The following is a 16,184-nucleotide window of genomic DNA, read 5'->3' as shown; positions in this document are numbered from 1 at the left end:
CTTTTTACTTTTTATTTCTGATCATCTGAGAAGTGAGATTTTGGAGTATCTTTCATAAAAAGTTATAAAAAGTCACCAGCCCAATTTAAAATGATCTTGGTAAAAGATATAAAGATACCATGTGAACCTAGTTTCTCAGTGAATTTTGGGATAGGATTTAAACCTCATGGATTAAGACACCTAAATGTTGATGTCCTCTTGTAGATATCTACAATTGAATTAGATGTCCAGACTCTTTATTCAATGGAGATCTAGTTAATGTAGTCAGTTAACCAACCAAATGTTGATGGCTATTCTGAGATGTGATGGATAGCACTGTAGACTGCATTGGCTTGACTCCATTTGGTCATTGTAATAGTAATTTGGGCACTTCAGTCACACACACTCAGATGTGTGCGCTGTAGGCACCAAAAATCATATACCTTAATATGCAAGTTGAACCACAGGGTCTTTTCCTAGCCTAGGGATTTTTTTATTCTACTCTGAAAGGTATGAGGTCACCGGAAAGATGTTATTCCTCTCAGGGTATATGCAGAGAATTCCACAATACGATTGCTGAGCAAACAGATGGGAACTGTGAGTAATAGGAACATCTGCACATTAATCTAAATAATTAGGTTATAATAATAGCCATGCACATATACTTGCAGATTGGGTTAAGCTTTAGTCCTCATATTTTAAGGATACATCTTTTACCACTACAAAGGCCAGAAGGTCTGATACTGAGATTCTTGAATGTCTTTTATTACCCCTGGAAAGTAATGACACTGTAAGAAACTTAATGAAAATCAAACTGGAAGACTTTCTACAGGAAATTCGCCTAAATATATGACTCAGAAATAGTAACAATATAGTGTTAGAAGGGATCCCCGTGGTTCATCAGCTCCAATTCCCGTAACAACAAACAATAAAATAGATATCTAGTGCAAAAGTTTCTTTTAAAAAAATACTTCCAAATCTTTCTAATAAACACGACATCTTTATCTTTGGCGGAAAGGTTTTGTGTCTCATTCTGACTAAAAGGTTAAAACCTGTTGTATCTGAGAACCTCTAGCTAATGACCACTTTTTGGGTTGTAGGGCTGGCTGGCAATTCCAGATGCAAGGAGGATACAACTTTGCCCTTTTGAAAATGGCAAGTACTATGTGATTACTTTTTATATGAGTAGCTCCAGTGGCATGTCACAATTTGAAATTCACTTAAAACCATACATTGCAAAACTTCAAGGAAATCATCATATTGTTTTGTTTCACTGTGGGTAGACTAAAGAACTTACTCTCAGACCAAATTGTTCACCAAGTTTATGCCAATATAAACACTAAGTAACTTTCCAGTAATTTCCCACATTTTCTAAATCACACACAAACTGGCAAGAAGAAGGAAAAGCCACTGAGGTCAGCTTTGCAATACTGCTATGAGAAGAGGACTTCAGGGAGAGATTTTCCTTTTTATTGAGCCCAGTCTTCATTCCCAATTTATTTTATTGTGGAAGAGTATTGAGTTTATGACAATACCATTCCTTTATAGCAATGGAGTGCAGTTTGAATAAATAAATTTTCTCTATTTATGCAATAGAGAGCACATACAGGAGTGCTCAAGCTCTGTCTGTAGCTGTGTATATGCCATGTAGTCAGATCTGGCTTAAAGGTCATCAAAGCAAAGCGTATTGGCCATCTGCAGTATGAAGTTCTAACTTCTATTCTTAGTAGCTGTTCAGCCTGAGAATGGGTCTCATGGGGCACAGGTTGTTTTTTTCCAGTTTTACCTATTTCCTGCGCTTGGAATAGTTATGATTTGCAAGCGCAGGAAATCTGGATCATGGATCCCATGATTCTTTTCTTCCTTCTTTATTCTGCGTCTTTTCCTTCCCCTCCAACTGCAGTCATTCTCTGATGCCTACTACAGGGATAGCTGAAGCATAGGTTACAAACCTTTGCGTTGCCACAGGAAGGACAACACTGCAGTTTTGATGGGTGAAAATACCAAGGAAATGGAAAAGCAACGGTTTTGGTTTTAAGCACATGCATAGGTACCAGGTTTATGAACAATTCTGTTTCATCTTTGACATCTTTAATAACATTTCCACTCTTTGTGCACAGATACGAAGGCACTATGGGATAATATTGTTTATAACCCAGTGACACAAACCCTAGCTTGGGAGCCAGCCTGTCCTGTGCTTGTCATTGTTAACCTATGCAGGTTAATGAAGTCTAATGACTACTGTGAAGACATACAAAACTCTTCCAGAAGTTCTCCTGAGAAAGTAAGAGCTGTGCAGATTTATTCAAACTGTGAGATTGAAAGCCACTACCAAAGGCATAATGTGAAGAGCTGGACTTTGGAAAAAAAAGCAGTTGCAAATTCCTCTCTTCTTCTCTGAGACTTAAAACTATTCATAAACACAGTCTGTTCTTGTACACTAACCAAATGATTTATTCAAAATGCTCACTGACTCACTACTAAGAAATAAAAAGTGGAGATGACTGTGAAGCTACTAATGTTTGCTAAGTTCTTTGGGGTAAATTGGGTCTGCTTTTCATTTATAGTAAAGGCATGATTCATCTGCCCTGACATTTTTAAAAGATAGGTGTTCAAGTCTATGCTATTCATGTCAGATGCCCTTTAAAGTGAGTGAAAGACATACTGAGAGAACAATTCTTTTCATTTGAAAATAGGCATAAAAGAAAGATAGGAGGGATTTCCCTCTGAAGGTACCTCTTTCTTTTAACTGAGTCTATTATTATTGGGTCAGATTTGGATATTTAACATTTAGACGCCTAAACTGTAAGTGACATAAGACTAAACATCATTAAATATTACTGGAGACATGACAGTGCTTTGGTAAGGCAGAATTGCTTTGTACCCTATTAAGATCTCTTTGAAGTGTCTTCCTCAGCCTGGTCTGATGTCTCAAAATTGGGCATGTTGAAATTCTGGGTCCCTGAGTTCTTCCAGCGCTTATGTTCTAAAATTGAAAAGGGTTTTTACGACATGTATCTTTCAGTGCTTCATACTTCAATCTGAAGTCTCATGATGCTGATTTATGGATTTATTAAGTAGGTTGGTTAGAATTCTAGCTTTTGTCTTGAAAAGTAGGTTTCAGGCTTTGCTCTCTTTGTGGAGATGAGCCAGGAAATTTGAGGTAACAACTCAAAAGGCAAATAAAATCCAATAAAAATTCTTAATTTTTTGAAACTTTATAAGCATTATTCTGATGACATGATCTGGGGGGACTGACTCAAGCCTGTTGAATGCTTTTTGATTAGGAGCTCCTGGCCAAGTGTTTAGTGATTCTTCAGATTCACCATTTTATGGCTTTCAACAAAACTTTGATCTTGCAAAGGCAATTATATTTAATTTTACACATGTGAGTGGCCCCTGTGGGATTTGTCATCTGCTGACAACAAGCACAACTCTTTGCTTGAAGAGGAGAAAAATAAAAAAGCCTAAAATGAGGTTTGGCTGGCAGTGCTCATCTCCATTACCCGGAACACAATCCAGTGTTAGTTTATTACAGACAAGGAGGGTATTTACTCATTGCTTTTACTGGCTGAATATTAATTCATGGACAGAATGAATTTCCTTTTTCCTCTAATTAATTCTGAAAGTTTTGATATTGAATTTGGTTCATTTATTGTGCAGTAACCCTGAAAAACTTCTCTGTAGTGTGCTGGAGATGGCTGCAGAGGTTACTCAGGTAGTGCTAGCTCCCCCAGTAAATCTACACAATGCTCCATCCTCTAATACTATGTCCATGTACTGACTTAGGCCCAAAAGCTACATAACTCTTCAAATTAGGATAGGGCTTTCTCTGTTGATGGCAATGCTGTCTCCATATCTGAGTGAACTCTTACAGAACTATCTTCTGTGACCATCTTGTAGGTATACATGAGGATATACATTATGTTCTTATCAAAAAGTTACAGGAAAGAGGTGTATGGTCACAATGCTATGTGTTGTGCTCACTCACTTGAGCAACAGTGTTTATTAAGAAAGATCACTTGCATGGGTAATAATTGTTCATAGGATACAAGGCTTTTTATGGTGAAGCCCTTGGTGGGTAAACAGTTGTTAGGAAAACACATTTTGTAGGTCACTTTAAATGGATGTCTAAAATTCAGATTACTTTTAATGCTTTTCTGGAATAGGGGTACAAAAAATTTAAATATTTCTGAACTGAATGTGGAACGGCACTTGAGGGTGTATGTCTCAATGTTCCGCTGAGTTGTTGATGAGTGGTAAATAAGGGACCGAAACAAGGCTGTGTAATCAGAATTTTGCACAGGCACCACCACAGAATCAATTCATTGAGCTCTAATGGGTCAGACTGACTGCATAAAATGTTACATGTTACAGATAAAAAGAAGTAAATTGTTACTCCAAAGTAATGATTGTTTCTATTCTTACTGTTTTATGTGCTTAATTTCCTGGGATGTTTATAGAGGAAACGAACCAGTTCCTGTCTCAGTAATCAAACCATGAATATTTTGGGCAATTGTTTTTGTGAAGCTAGTTAATGAAACCAGCTAATGCCGACTGCTCTCTTTTCAAGCAGGTTAAATATTCTCGTGTGGACACTCACCCAAGGCTTTGCATGAAGGTAAAGGGATTTCTTTGTAAACCACCTATTACCTGCCCTCTTCCCGTCAGCTCTAAAAAAATGAGTTGCTAATATTCTTTAGGATCCATATTTTCTTTCATAGCTCTGCTGAATGGGAAGTAAGAATGAAGGAAATGTGAAAGATTGGACTAAAAGGAGGTTCTTTGGAAGTGCACCAGCAATAATACATAGGGGACAGGTCAGATTGTGTGCTCTGTTTTCTCTGCTTAAGAAAAGCAGGGAAAAAATGTTTTAGGTCAATGCAAACTCTGAAGTATACACTACACTTAATGTTAACAGGTTTTCCATATTAGGTACTTGTTAATAAAAATGATTGACACACTACATTTAATGGAGTGTCTTTTATTATTCTAGTTGAGAAAAAGATGCCACATAAGGTTAATATAGGTATATTATTGCTTTCTTTTAGATTACTTTTAAGTCAATGCAACTACATGTTTCTGTAAAATAAGCATGTGTATAAATACCTGAAGTACTGGGGGGACCTAATTTAAATCAAGGGTCGGAAGAAAAGCTGTGAATTCACTTTCTCCAACTTTCTGGAATACACTGATCTGTATGAATGAATCTGTAGCCACAGGCTGAAACTGAAAATTTAGTTTTCCTAACAGATTTCTCTGCTTTCAGTTTACAACCAAACAAGGCTCTTGGGTTAAATGTCCATTTGCTCATGGAGAATTTCCAGGTAAATACAGACTTTTTAATTACATAATATTAAATTGTGAAAAATATTTAAATCAGTCACTCTTTATGAGCCTTCTCTAGTAAGCAAATGAGATGTGTTCACAACACTGTAGCTTATAAATTATGGCAAAGAGATTTGATAGCTTGTTATTTCTATGTAACCCCAGTAGATCAAGTGTTTATCAGTATAAAAAGTAACTTGTGGGAATCAAAAAAAATTACTCGCATATCACTTGATGGCACTTAACAAACTAAAAAGGCTTTTATTTTAGATATAACAACTTAGAATATATGTCCTTGTACATCTAAAAGTAAGTCTTTTCCCCTAATATCAGCTTGGAAAATGAGAACTGCTGCAGTTGCAGAACAAATACAAGTTTTCTTCACATCCCAAACCAAGGCACAATTCTCAGTACTTGTGTGTAACAGGACGCAGCTGGCCTCATGTGAATCTCTTGGGATGCACCATTCAGTCTCTGTGGTTTGTATATATTATTTCTTAAACACTCTAAGACTTTTTGACAGATCTAACTGCATTCATTTATTTATTATTCTGTTTATTGCTCTGCAGCTTGAAAGCATTAATAAACCCATGTACATATTGGAACAATTACTGGAACTTTTTTAAAGTTGTAGTTCTAATTCTGATCTCACACTGAAGCAAGAAATAAATAAAGATCCTGAAGTCAAATGGATCACATCAAAGGAAGTGACTATTGAGCGGAAACTTAATATTCTTTTAACATCATTTTGTGGTGTATTATTTGTATTATGTATATAGCAAAAGTTAGTGTTAGTGTTTCATATATGGATCACTGGTACATCTGACCTGGCAAAATTCACATCATGAAATGTAAGACTTGAGGCATAAATCCATGATGATCTTGAGCTACTCTGACTTCCACAGCTGCCAAAGCAATCTCAACACTCAAAAAAGGTAAGTTTTCAGCCAAATTAGCTTTTTGAGCCAGCAGGCTGTGTGAGTACACAACTGCTTCTTCCAGCAAAGCTGGGGGAGAGAAGGAAGAGATTATGGGTGGGTGATTTCTGTTTCAGGCACAGCTAGTGATTCCTGTCTTGCAGCTAAGCCTGTATCATGCATTTTCAGTGCAGCAAGTTGTCCTGCCCTTGCCCTTCAGCACAGCCTGCCAGAGTTACCCTGTTGGACTGATCTGTGATCTAGCAAGAGGTACATCTGGAATGTGGGGTCAAGGAGCAGAAGAATGGCCATAGCATTATTTTTCAAATAGGAGAAATATTAGCAGGATAAGTCCTAGGAGCTACTAGGACCACCATGCTGAAAGGTATCCAGCTGGTTCAGGAGCCAGCTCCTTGGTAGTGTTATGTCCACCCCCAAATGTGTGCTCCTGCTGTCCGCTCCCCTGACCAGGTATATGAGATGTCGTATGATGGACTTTGAGAAAGCTGAGAAAACCAGATATTGTGATTTCCACTGTTATTCCTGACTGTGTGCATTGACTTCACTCTGCTGTAGAGGGATGTGCTTTTGAAGAGAGAAGTATGTTGTAGCTCCTATACCTCTCCTTTTTAGGATACTTACCAGCTGTACTTCTTTCTTGCCACTGTATGCAGGTATATGCTGCAGCTGTGACTTTTTGAAGTACCTCTGATGCTTTCACTGTGCAGGGTGTACATACCAGGGGGTATATACGAAGCAGGCCTTTATGCGTAAGGGTTTCTTAAACTGAAAAGGGTGGGCACTGACAGCTGAATTAATTTTCTAATGAATCAGTTTAGCTCTTACACCTCTGGTGCTGAATGCAACAAAGCAGCTGTTAAAAGCAAAGTTTCCTAACTCAGTTTTGCTGCTCAAGCCGAGAACATACTTTAGTGGAACAATAGAACTGCTCCTGCAGGTGATCCTAGAGCTGAATAATCATGGAGAAAAGCCCAGGAAGAAACAGCTCTCCAGATCAACAGACCACAGAGGGCATTGTGGTGCTATGAAGAGCCTGTCCTAGTGACCTAAAGGTTTCCTTCGTGAATTGTTAAGTGAGACGGGGTACCAGTAAGTCACAGCTAGGTTTTGAAGTGTGCGTTTTGTGAAGGGGACTGACGCATTTAAAAATGCTGTTTTCTTCCCTCTTTTACAAGCTGTTATATCCTCAGCTATTGTAGCAGAATGGAAGCCCAATAAATTACATACATTTTCTGTCACAACGCCATGAGCAATGTACACAAAGTTTTCATCAAGACTTAGCTCTCTGCTGCGAGAAACCAAGATTCATTCTGCACAATCCCTGTGAATTTGTGCTTGAAAAAAGAACATATTCATCTAATTTGCCCCCAGTTATTTTTGGAGTTTGCCACGCTAAAAAGAGCAGTGTAGGATTCATAGTTATTAGTGGAGTACACCAGCATTATTTTGAGGACAAACCAGAAACAATCAAACATTAAGTTTCAGGACAGTCACATAGGACAGTTTTACCCCAAGGCTGAACTTATTCTTAGCATACAATGTGGTAGGAAGTCCAGAAGAACTGTAAAGAAAGAGTCATTCCTTCAACTCATGTACACCAGGGAAATGAAATTAAGATGGTCATTGGCTAACATGGTGTGAGCAGATATGGCAGGGAGGATGTCCCGACTTTTGGTGCTTCATAAAATGGGGGAACATTAGCCCTCTTCCTGTGCTGCCCAAATTGTGCTTGGCAAAACTACACCACTACTTACGGTCATTGAGATCCGAGGATATCTCTGAAAATAAATGACCTTCCAGAGTGAATATGTACTTTATTAATTTTCTGACAGGATAGAACGTGTAGTATTACTGGCAAACAAACCAAAATGCTGGAGAGACACAATATATTTCCATTGTTCCAGGGTATGGAAAATAATAATTTTCAATTCTTTTATTTTCATTAGGGAGATTCTGTATCAATTGCTATGTCACAGGAAATGTGTGGGTCAGCGTTTTGCATTCAGGTATGTGTCCTGATTTTGCCTGGTACTCTCTACAAAGTAAAGCATCAAAAAAAGGAAACCCAGCAGGCACTCTCACTGCTTTCCCTTCCCAGCCAAATCTGAGTACTGTGAAAACAGAGCTGGCAAAGAGCATTATTTATAGCTTGATGTGCTGCCACCACCTCTTGTTGAGATGACTTTAATTAACAAAGAAGTTGCTCTCCATGATCTTGCTACTTTGTCAGTGGCATATAAAGGGATACCAACAGGAAATTGCTAATCCTGTCTTTATACATTCCTTTGTAATAAAAAGTTCCAAGGTATCGAAAGATCCAAGTAAATCCTAGATGAGTTTTTCAAAGATGATTGGCATTAGCTGAAGAAAGTTAGACATATAGCAAACAGCACGGTAAGTGCATCATAGCAGGCTAGAATTAGTGCTCCTGAAAGCAGAGCTGAGCAAATGATTTTTGACATTTTTGCACATTGTTTCTGTAGCTGAACTTTATTAGGACAACATTAATAGAAAATGAGCATGAAGCTGGTAGGTTTACTTGTCTCTGGAGTTAGTGTTCTCAACAGACACCAGGACAAGCTGTTGTCAGCTTCGCTTTCCAGTGCTAGGAAGAAAGGGAAAGGTGAAAGTGAGACTGACAACAGCCTTCTGGGTAATGACAGTTCTTCTTTCCCTAGTGAAAATCAGATCTGGTGGTAAAACTGGTGTTTACTTATATAAATAGTTTATTTTGTAAATAAGACATTATCTGTCACAATAAAGCCCCCACCCAAGAAAAAAAATCTGATTAGCTTTATCATTAGAAACCTAAAAGTGATTGAAACTCACTAAATATACAACAGACCATCAATCTCCATATGCATATATTTAAAAACAAATTAAAAAATGTAGTCATTTGTGTAAACTAATAAAGCAACCTCATTTTGTCAACACAAGTGTTTAGTAGCAGTGCTGCTGAAAGGGGAATAAGCCTCAATTCTTTCTTTTAAAAGGGCTGGAGGACAGATGTAGATTATTCAGTTCCACTGCAGATCTGTGATATCCACTGCGGTAAGTATGAATGATAACAAAAGAAAAATTAGGTCTCAACTGTATAGAAGAGAGCACTCTACGTGAAGTGCATTTTCATTGGGAAATCAAAGTGTGATTCACCTGACTGAACGCAGAAGTCTGCATGTGAGCTGGATATGCTCAGCTTTCCTCATAGATAATGGACTCATACCTCAACTAGCATTTAATTAGCTAGGGCAAGGACAACTTGTGTGGCTGGCTGTTTTCTCTGCTTCCTGGGTGAATTTTCCATCACACGCCAAATTCTGCATGCCACATCTCTATTTACCTTGCTGTCGGTACATGAGGTAATTAGTTAAAAACAATCCTTGGCAAGCAGGCACACAATGCTGTCATTGTAGTGATTCCAGCAGAGCCCTACTGTTCATTCTTCACCTCTGCAAATGGGACAGTAGTACTTCGCGTATTACAGAAGTACAGTGAGGATATTGTTATGATTTGAGCTCATGGAATCAAAATCTCCAAACCCTGGAAGTAAAGCCCTGGAAGTGTAGAAGTTAGTGAGTTCAGGGTGAACTATGGCTGTGGGGTTTATGGTGAGGAGGAGTGGATTGACTAGTTTAAAACCAAAAGGTCTAAAAGGACTTAAGCTGAGAGAAGACTCAATCTGAGCATTGCCAAATTGCCTCAACCCCCCCCACCCAAACTTCCCTTCCCAGTTCATTGTAAACATAGTGATTCCTATGACAGATGTTCTTTGTTGTCTAGAAATACCTGCCAGTTAACAATAGCTTCAGATTTGGAAGCCTGACACTAAAAAGGAGGGTGCTTGAATTTGCAGTCTTGAATTGGAAGTGTAGCTCTCTGTGCAAGCACTTGCATAATGCAAGTTCTGGTTTCTTCTCCACTTAAAAACTTGCGACAAGCCCGCTCAAGGTGAATCAACTAAATAATCAGTGTGTTGTGATTCATGTAATCTGGATGCATTTTCCTTGTTCATATTTTCCTTTTAACAAATTGAATGGTATGACAAAGACATGTAAAATACAGAAAGGGTTCAGAGACGGCAGTCTGAGAATGCCCTTCTATCTTACGGTAGGAGAGAATGGGTCTGTGTATTAAATGAAAATGTCGGAATACTGAAAACTGACTAAAGAACTTTCGGGTCACAGTATTTTCTTTAATTGTGGAATTTTTTGTCACAGGTTTTGTTCTGATTAAGAATTTGTAGGGATACAGAAAAATGATGAGAAACTTTGTATCAAGAATATCAGAATATGTGATCAGTGTTTGTTGTATAGAAGATATGAATTATGCCATGCTTTACATTTTTGGGAAAAGGTAGTCCATCTCTGTTGGCTGAGCAGGAGAGGGTTCCCAAAACCTTCCTCTGAGGCAGATTGGTACAAACTAGTGTCAGAGATGGGACAAACCTAGGTGGGTCTAACTCACTGCTGTAATTGTGTAAGATTTCTAATGTAACAGTAATAGCATTGCTACTAAGGACTTTTGCATACTTAAATGTTTATTTCCTATGACAAAGATATTTTCTCAAGCTCTAGCTTTTTCAAATCAGAAGATGATGAAACTTTCTTGAAGATGATGTCCCCAAGGGTGATAATTCTTACCCTGGGATGCTGTTGTGTTTGAACCTAAGATGTTAAGAAAAACAATCCACGTAAATTTGAAGGGAATATTAAACCCAAGATTAGTCCATAATTTGTGACAATTTGGATTATACAAAATGTCAAAATAAATGAGAGATAATCTTATAATGGCATAGTGAAAATATGTCACTGTTAAAAATACCAAGCAGCATCATGGTGTTATTAACACATATTTTGTTACTCAAACCCAAGATTCCAGTAACAACAGTATCTATTATATAAAGATCAGCATACTTAACCATCACGAAGGCTGCTTTCTTTCCAGCTGCAAGAGTTTTCTGACACTTAGTATGCATTATACTGAATTCCATTGCATTTTTCTACCAGTAGTTGTGCTTTTGAATTAGAATGGCTTGATGTTACTTGCTTTACAGAGGATGGAAATGGGAAAATACATATTTAATTTATTTATTTTGTTTTAAATAGCATTGGCTTAGAGGCACAACTTTGTATTCTTTTTAAGTTTTATTTTCCTTTGGCCATTTTTCTGGATTCCATTTAATGTAGCCAAACATTTTGAGACATGATTTCACGCATTAAAAAATAAACTTATCTATTCTGAATGGAACAATAATCCAAAACAGTTAATGTGAGAATAAATATGTGAATCTTAATGAAACCAAAATGCCAACTGACATTTGAACTTGTTTCTTCAGGTTTCCGTGGTCAGACATATAGTGATGGAAACCCAGCAAAGGCTATGGCACACAGGTATCCATCCAATGTATATTTTAAAACACCTTTGTGAGTTGTTTGAGTTGTTAATCCTGAAAACATACCACTGGCCTCTTTAAAGAACAGAAGTGATGTCTGAGAGAATTTTGTACTAGCAAACTTCATCTGAGTTAATTTTGTGCTATCATCTCTCCCCTTTCCTTGTCCTCACTGAAAACATCTCTTGCTCCTGTGGTCTTTCTCTTCTTGCTCTCTTTTCTATTGCGCCACAGTGCAGTCTGGCATCAGAGGCAGCTGCCTTGCTGCCAAAGAGAGAGGGCAAAAGGAGACAAACAGCCAGTAGAAGTAAGAAGTTTACAAATTAAGAAGACAACCTTCAAGAGCCCTGGAACAATCTCAGATTTGCTGAGCATGACATTGTCATGGTTTAACCCCAGCAGCAAGTACCATGCAGTTGCTCACTTGCTGCTCTCCTCTTCTCCCTGGTGGGATGGGGAGGAGGATCAGAAAAAGATAAAACCTGTGGGTTGAGATAAGAACAGTTTAATATTTGAAATACAGAAAAATATAATAATCATAATAATAATGAAGAAAAGGAGTCTGTATGAGAGAGGAATAAAATCCAAAGAAAATAGAAAAAATCCAAGTGATGCACAATACAACTGCTCACAACCCACTGACTGATGCCAGCCTTTTCCTAAGCAGCAATTGGTCCATCCCAGCCAACTCTGCCCAGTTTCTATATTGGTCATGACGTGCTGTGGTATGGAACACCCCTTTTGCTACTTTGAGTCACATGTCCTGTCTCTGCTCTGTCCCGGCTTCTTGTGCCCCTCCTCACTGGCGGAGTGTGAGAGATTGAAAGCCCTAGATCAGGGTAAGTGCTACTGAGCAACAACTAAAACATCAGTGTGTTATCAGCGTTATTCTCAGAATAAAGTCGAAAATACAGCACCGCACCAGCCACTAGGGAGAAAATTAACTCTATCCCAGCTGAAACCAGGACAGAGATTCATATTACTAGCACCTGCCCCCTGCTTTCTCTTTGACATTTGCAGGCAGATTAGTTCCCTCTGTGCTTTCACGCATTAGACATGTCTGCTCAGCTATTCCAGTGTTTCTTTTCACTCCCACAGCCCTTTGAAAAGCACCTATTCCCAGATTGTAAAAAAATCAATAATTAATGCAGTCCATGGGTGTATGATTTGATAGACCCTGAGGTCTTTAATATTTTTAGGATACCCTTTTGGAGAAAACCTTGAATAGTGGGAGTAACCTAGAACTCCAAAGAGAGTAGAGATGCTCTGAAAATTCCTTGTTCAAAGGAGGGAAAAAGATGCAGCTTTGCAGAAGTTAATACAAGTCATGAGGTTGACAAAGTGCTACCATCTTTGCTTGGAGGCAGTCTTTGGCTTTTCCCTTGTCAGGAGATACCATTCAGAATAAAGTGTCTTGGATTTGTTAATTTGTTCATATGAGTGCTGTTTGGACTGCGACAGGCAAGTCAACAAGCTGTAAACAAATGGTTACATGTATTATTTAAGTCCAGCAATGTATGAATGCAATGAACTCACTCACACTTAAGAGAAAAAAAAAGCCAATGTTCTTTCCTCCTCTGTTTTTCCCTAGAATGAAGAGTGTGCATTCCTTGCATTGAATTTAACAACACATTTTGAAGGTCCTTAGTATATTCTCGACATCAGGTTGTATTTTGGTGTAACTTGCAAATCTTGTCTAAATGGTCATCTCTCATGTTGGTAGTTTCTACTAATTACTGTGAGATTATTGTTGTGAGGGAAGCATATAGCAAGTTAGACTTATTCTAACATGTCCAAAAGAACACGAATTATCATTCCTTATTTCCTAATATTTAAAACCAAAAAATGTCTTAGATCACTTAATCAGGTTCACATTTTCTTCTAAATTAATATTATACATACAATATTCTATAAATGAGTATTGTCATAGTACCCTGTGTACCTATAGAACAAGTATTTCAGATTTTCTTATTTGTAACTTTTGTTTTTAAACCATAAGAAAAAGTGTCTGAGAAATTAAGAACGGAGGAAGTCTTCTCAGCTTCTTTACATTATCATTCTTTGCAGTTTCCTTTGTTTTCTGATGCCATTCTGATGAATTCACCATGACAGACCATATTCCTTAAATATATCTAACAACTGCTTTCTGTGTTTGCATTTGTATTTGACTTGGAGATAACTTTCTTATTTGTCTGAGGAGGTACATGTCTTTGGTTTGATAGCTATTTAAAACTGTCATGTGGAAATCCAGCCTAGAAGGAAACAGTTTAGTTGAAATAATTGAAGTATTTTTTTTCCATTATATCAGTATTTATACTCAATTATTCAAAATAATATTACACGCTGTACTGATTATCACGTTTGGCCTTTATTTCCCTAAATACTCCCTTCAAACATCCTTACTTCCTGTTGTGCAACAAAGAAAGGAAGAAAGTCAACTAAAAGATGATTATTAACAAATCCTGAAACCATGTGGAATTGCTCATATGGGATCAAGAATATGGGTGGGGAGTGAGGGTCTGGAACAAGAAGCTGATCAATAAAGAAATACTTTCCATCTGAGTGTGGTTTTTTTGTTCCAAGATTTTCAAAGAGCAATTTATAGGAGACAAATATGGTGTAAGAGACATATGTGTTGTGTTGAAACACAAGGTTTTTGAGGTGACCTGAAGAGAACGAATCCTGCTTGACTCCTCTGATATCAAAGCTTCGTTGTGTAGACTACACATCTGTTGGATACATTCTTATTCCAGCAGTGCTACAGCTCCAAAAGCAGAGGTGGCAAGGCACACTTCCTGAAGCATTTACTTACTTGCTTTGGCTGTCAGGTAGAAGCACTGATCTATTCAGACATCTGCTTTTCCTTCATTACCCTCCAGACTGCATCCAGAAACAAGACATTCAGCCATTCAACTGAGAGAGCATCATAACATTACTCTCTTCACTTTCCTCAAGTGGAAAAGTCTTTTCTGCAGGAAAGGTTGATTTGTACAGTGTGCTTTTTTTTGTGAAGCGAAGTCTTAAGATCAACTTTTGAGTATGTCGTCAGATTAACAATGAAATAAAATGATAGCGGTGTGGCAGGATCTGAAAACCTAAGTATAGTTAAGAAAAAACACCACCTCCGATGGCAAGCTTGTATGAGGTCCTGAAGCAGCAACAGCTGTACTGAAGCTGAATGCTTTCAATGATAAGATCCTGTTTCAGCTGCACTGATGCTGAATATCTTGCAGTCCATCTTCTCTTGCTGGCTGCAGTGCTGGAAATATCAAAGAGAATATGACCAGCCATGGTCCTCATGACTTTTGTGCTGTTTTAAATGAAAGCTTGAATAGTGATTATAGCAGACTTATCACTTAAACTAATTGTCTGAAAGTAAAGTGTTCATTCAAAGGCAGTACTTTAGGTTTCCATGATGGCCACTGGAGAGACACAGATACTTTCCAAGCATATTTCATTCTGCTTGGGTACTTGCTTTTGAAGGATCATGGACAATGTAGTCTAAATGCTTCCCATTAAGATATTCCTGCTTATGGCAATGTTTGCAAATAATCCCTAATAGAATTTCCATACTTTGGCTCAGGTCTGTTCATTTTATTTAGGTAGTGAGAAAAATCGCTTCTAGCTTTTCTGATTGACTTTCAAGCTGATCTTTAAAAGTCCTGTTTCTAATACACTACTTCAGATACAAAATTCCTGCTCTACCTGAGACCAACTCTTCCCGCTCTCTCAAATAGTGACTGGACCACTCTATACATCTAATGCACTAGAAGGAGTTCCACTCACATGGTGCCATAGTGCCTTTTCTAGAGAAGTTAGTTTGGCATTACTAAGCTACCCAACACTACTGTCCTTGTGACATCACAGCTGCAAAAATAAAGGGGTTTGTTTGTTTGTTTGTGTTTTCCACAGGGTGTTTTAAACATTGGTAGGTCAATCCCAAAAGAAGAAGGTCTGAGAATCTTTCCCAACTCTAAAAGTATTCATTTCAATCTGCTGACCACTGAAATGTTTTCTTTTCTCACCCAAACTACGCAGCAGTTTTCCAATATTGACTGATGCACAAGTAAATGTTCTGTAATAACAGCCAAATGCAAAAATCCCCTATGTGATTGCCTATAGACCTGGCTAATTCTGTAGAGCCTTCATTCTTTTCTTGAAGAAAATTCCTCTCTTGCTTATTATGGGCAAAGTCCAATCACCCTCTTTTGAGATAACCCACAGTTATTTGGTTTTCATTTCATATGTACATTTGTAGTATTATCACAGAGCACCAGTTCTTCTGAGATACTAGCATATATCAGAATATCATTGAAATATAGCAAAAGCACTGATAGATGCTTTGTAGCAATCTCTTCAAAAGACTTTCAGTGCTGTCTCGTGCATTGCACAAACCTGAAAGTAACATTTAAAGTCACCACATAAAGCAGTTTTCCTCCTCTTATTTAGGGGCTTATTTTCACTTGCTACACCAACAAGGGGTCTGGTGTGGGAAATCAGACTGCTGCTGCTGCAGTATTTTGGATGTCTTTATTCAGGTTAGCTGT

The 16,184-nt window shown here is 37.9% G+C and overlaps 1 protein-coding gene across 1 annotated transcript in view; it reads left to right on the top strand.

The window, feature by feature from the left end:
- Positions 1-14,194, top strand: part of IL17REL (interleukin 17 receptor E like) — a 45,794-nt gene extending 31,600 nt beyond the window's left edge. Inside the window, exons 9-17 of the mRNA XM_061467519.1 lie at positions 1,080-1,134; positions 2,100-2,263; positions 4,553-4,600; positions 5,249-5,306; positions 5,641-5,786; positions 8,192-8,251; positions 9,239-9,296; positions 11,581-11,635; positions 13,229-14,194. Of these exons, the coding sequence (XP_061323503.1) occupies positions 1,080-1,134; positions 2,100-2,263; positions 4,553-4,600; positions 5,249-5,306; positions 5,641-5,786; positions 8,192-8,251; positions 9,239-9,296; positions 11,581-11,635; positions 13,229-13,256 (672 nt within the window). The 3' untranslated portion in view covers positions 13,257-14,194. The remainder of the gene's footprint in view (positions 1-1,079; positions 1,135-2,099; positions 2,264-4,552; positions 4,601-5,248; positions 5,307-5,640; positions 5,787-8,191; positions 8,252-9,238; positions 9,297-11,580; positions 11,636-13,228) is intronic.
- The last annotated feature ends 1,990 nt before the right edge of the window (positions 14,195-16,184 follow it).

The sequence above is a fragment of the Pezoporus flaviventris genome, unplaced genomic scaffold (assembly GCF_033815535.1).
Source record: "Pezoporus flaviventris isolate CSIRO_AGI_PZ_B2104156 unplaced genomic scaffold, CSIRO_AGI_Pfla_v1 ptg000045l, whole genome shotgun sequence".
Taxonomy (NCBI): domain Eukaryota; kingdom Metazoa; phylum Chordata; class Aves; order Psittaciformes; family Psittacidae; genus Pezoporus; species Pezoporus flaviventris.
Note: the sequence above shows the minus strand (reverse complement) of the source record. Positions and strands in the feature narration are given on the sequence as shown.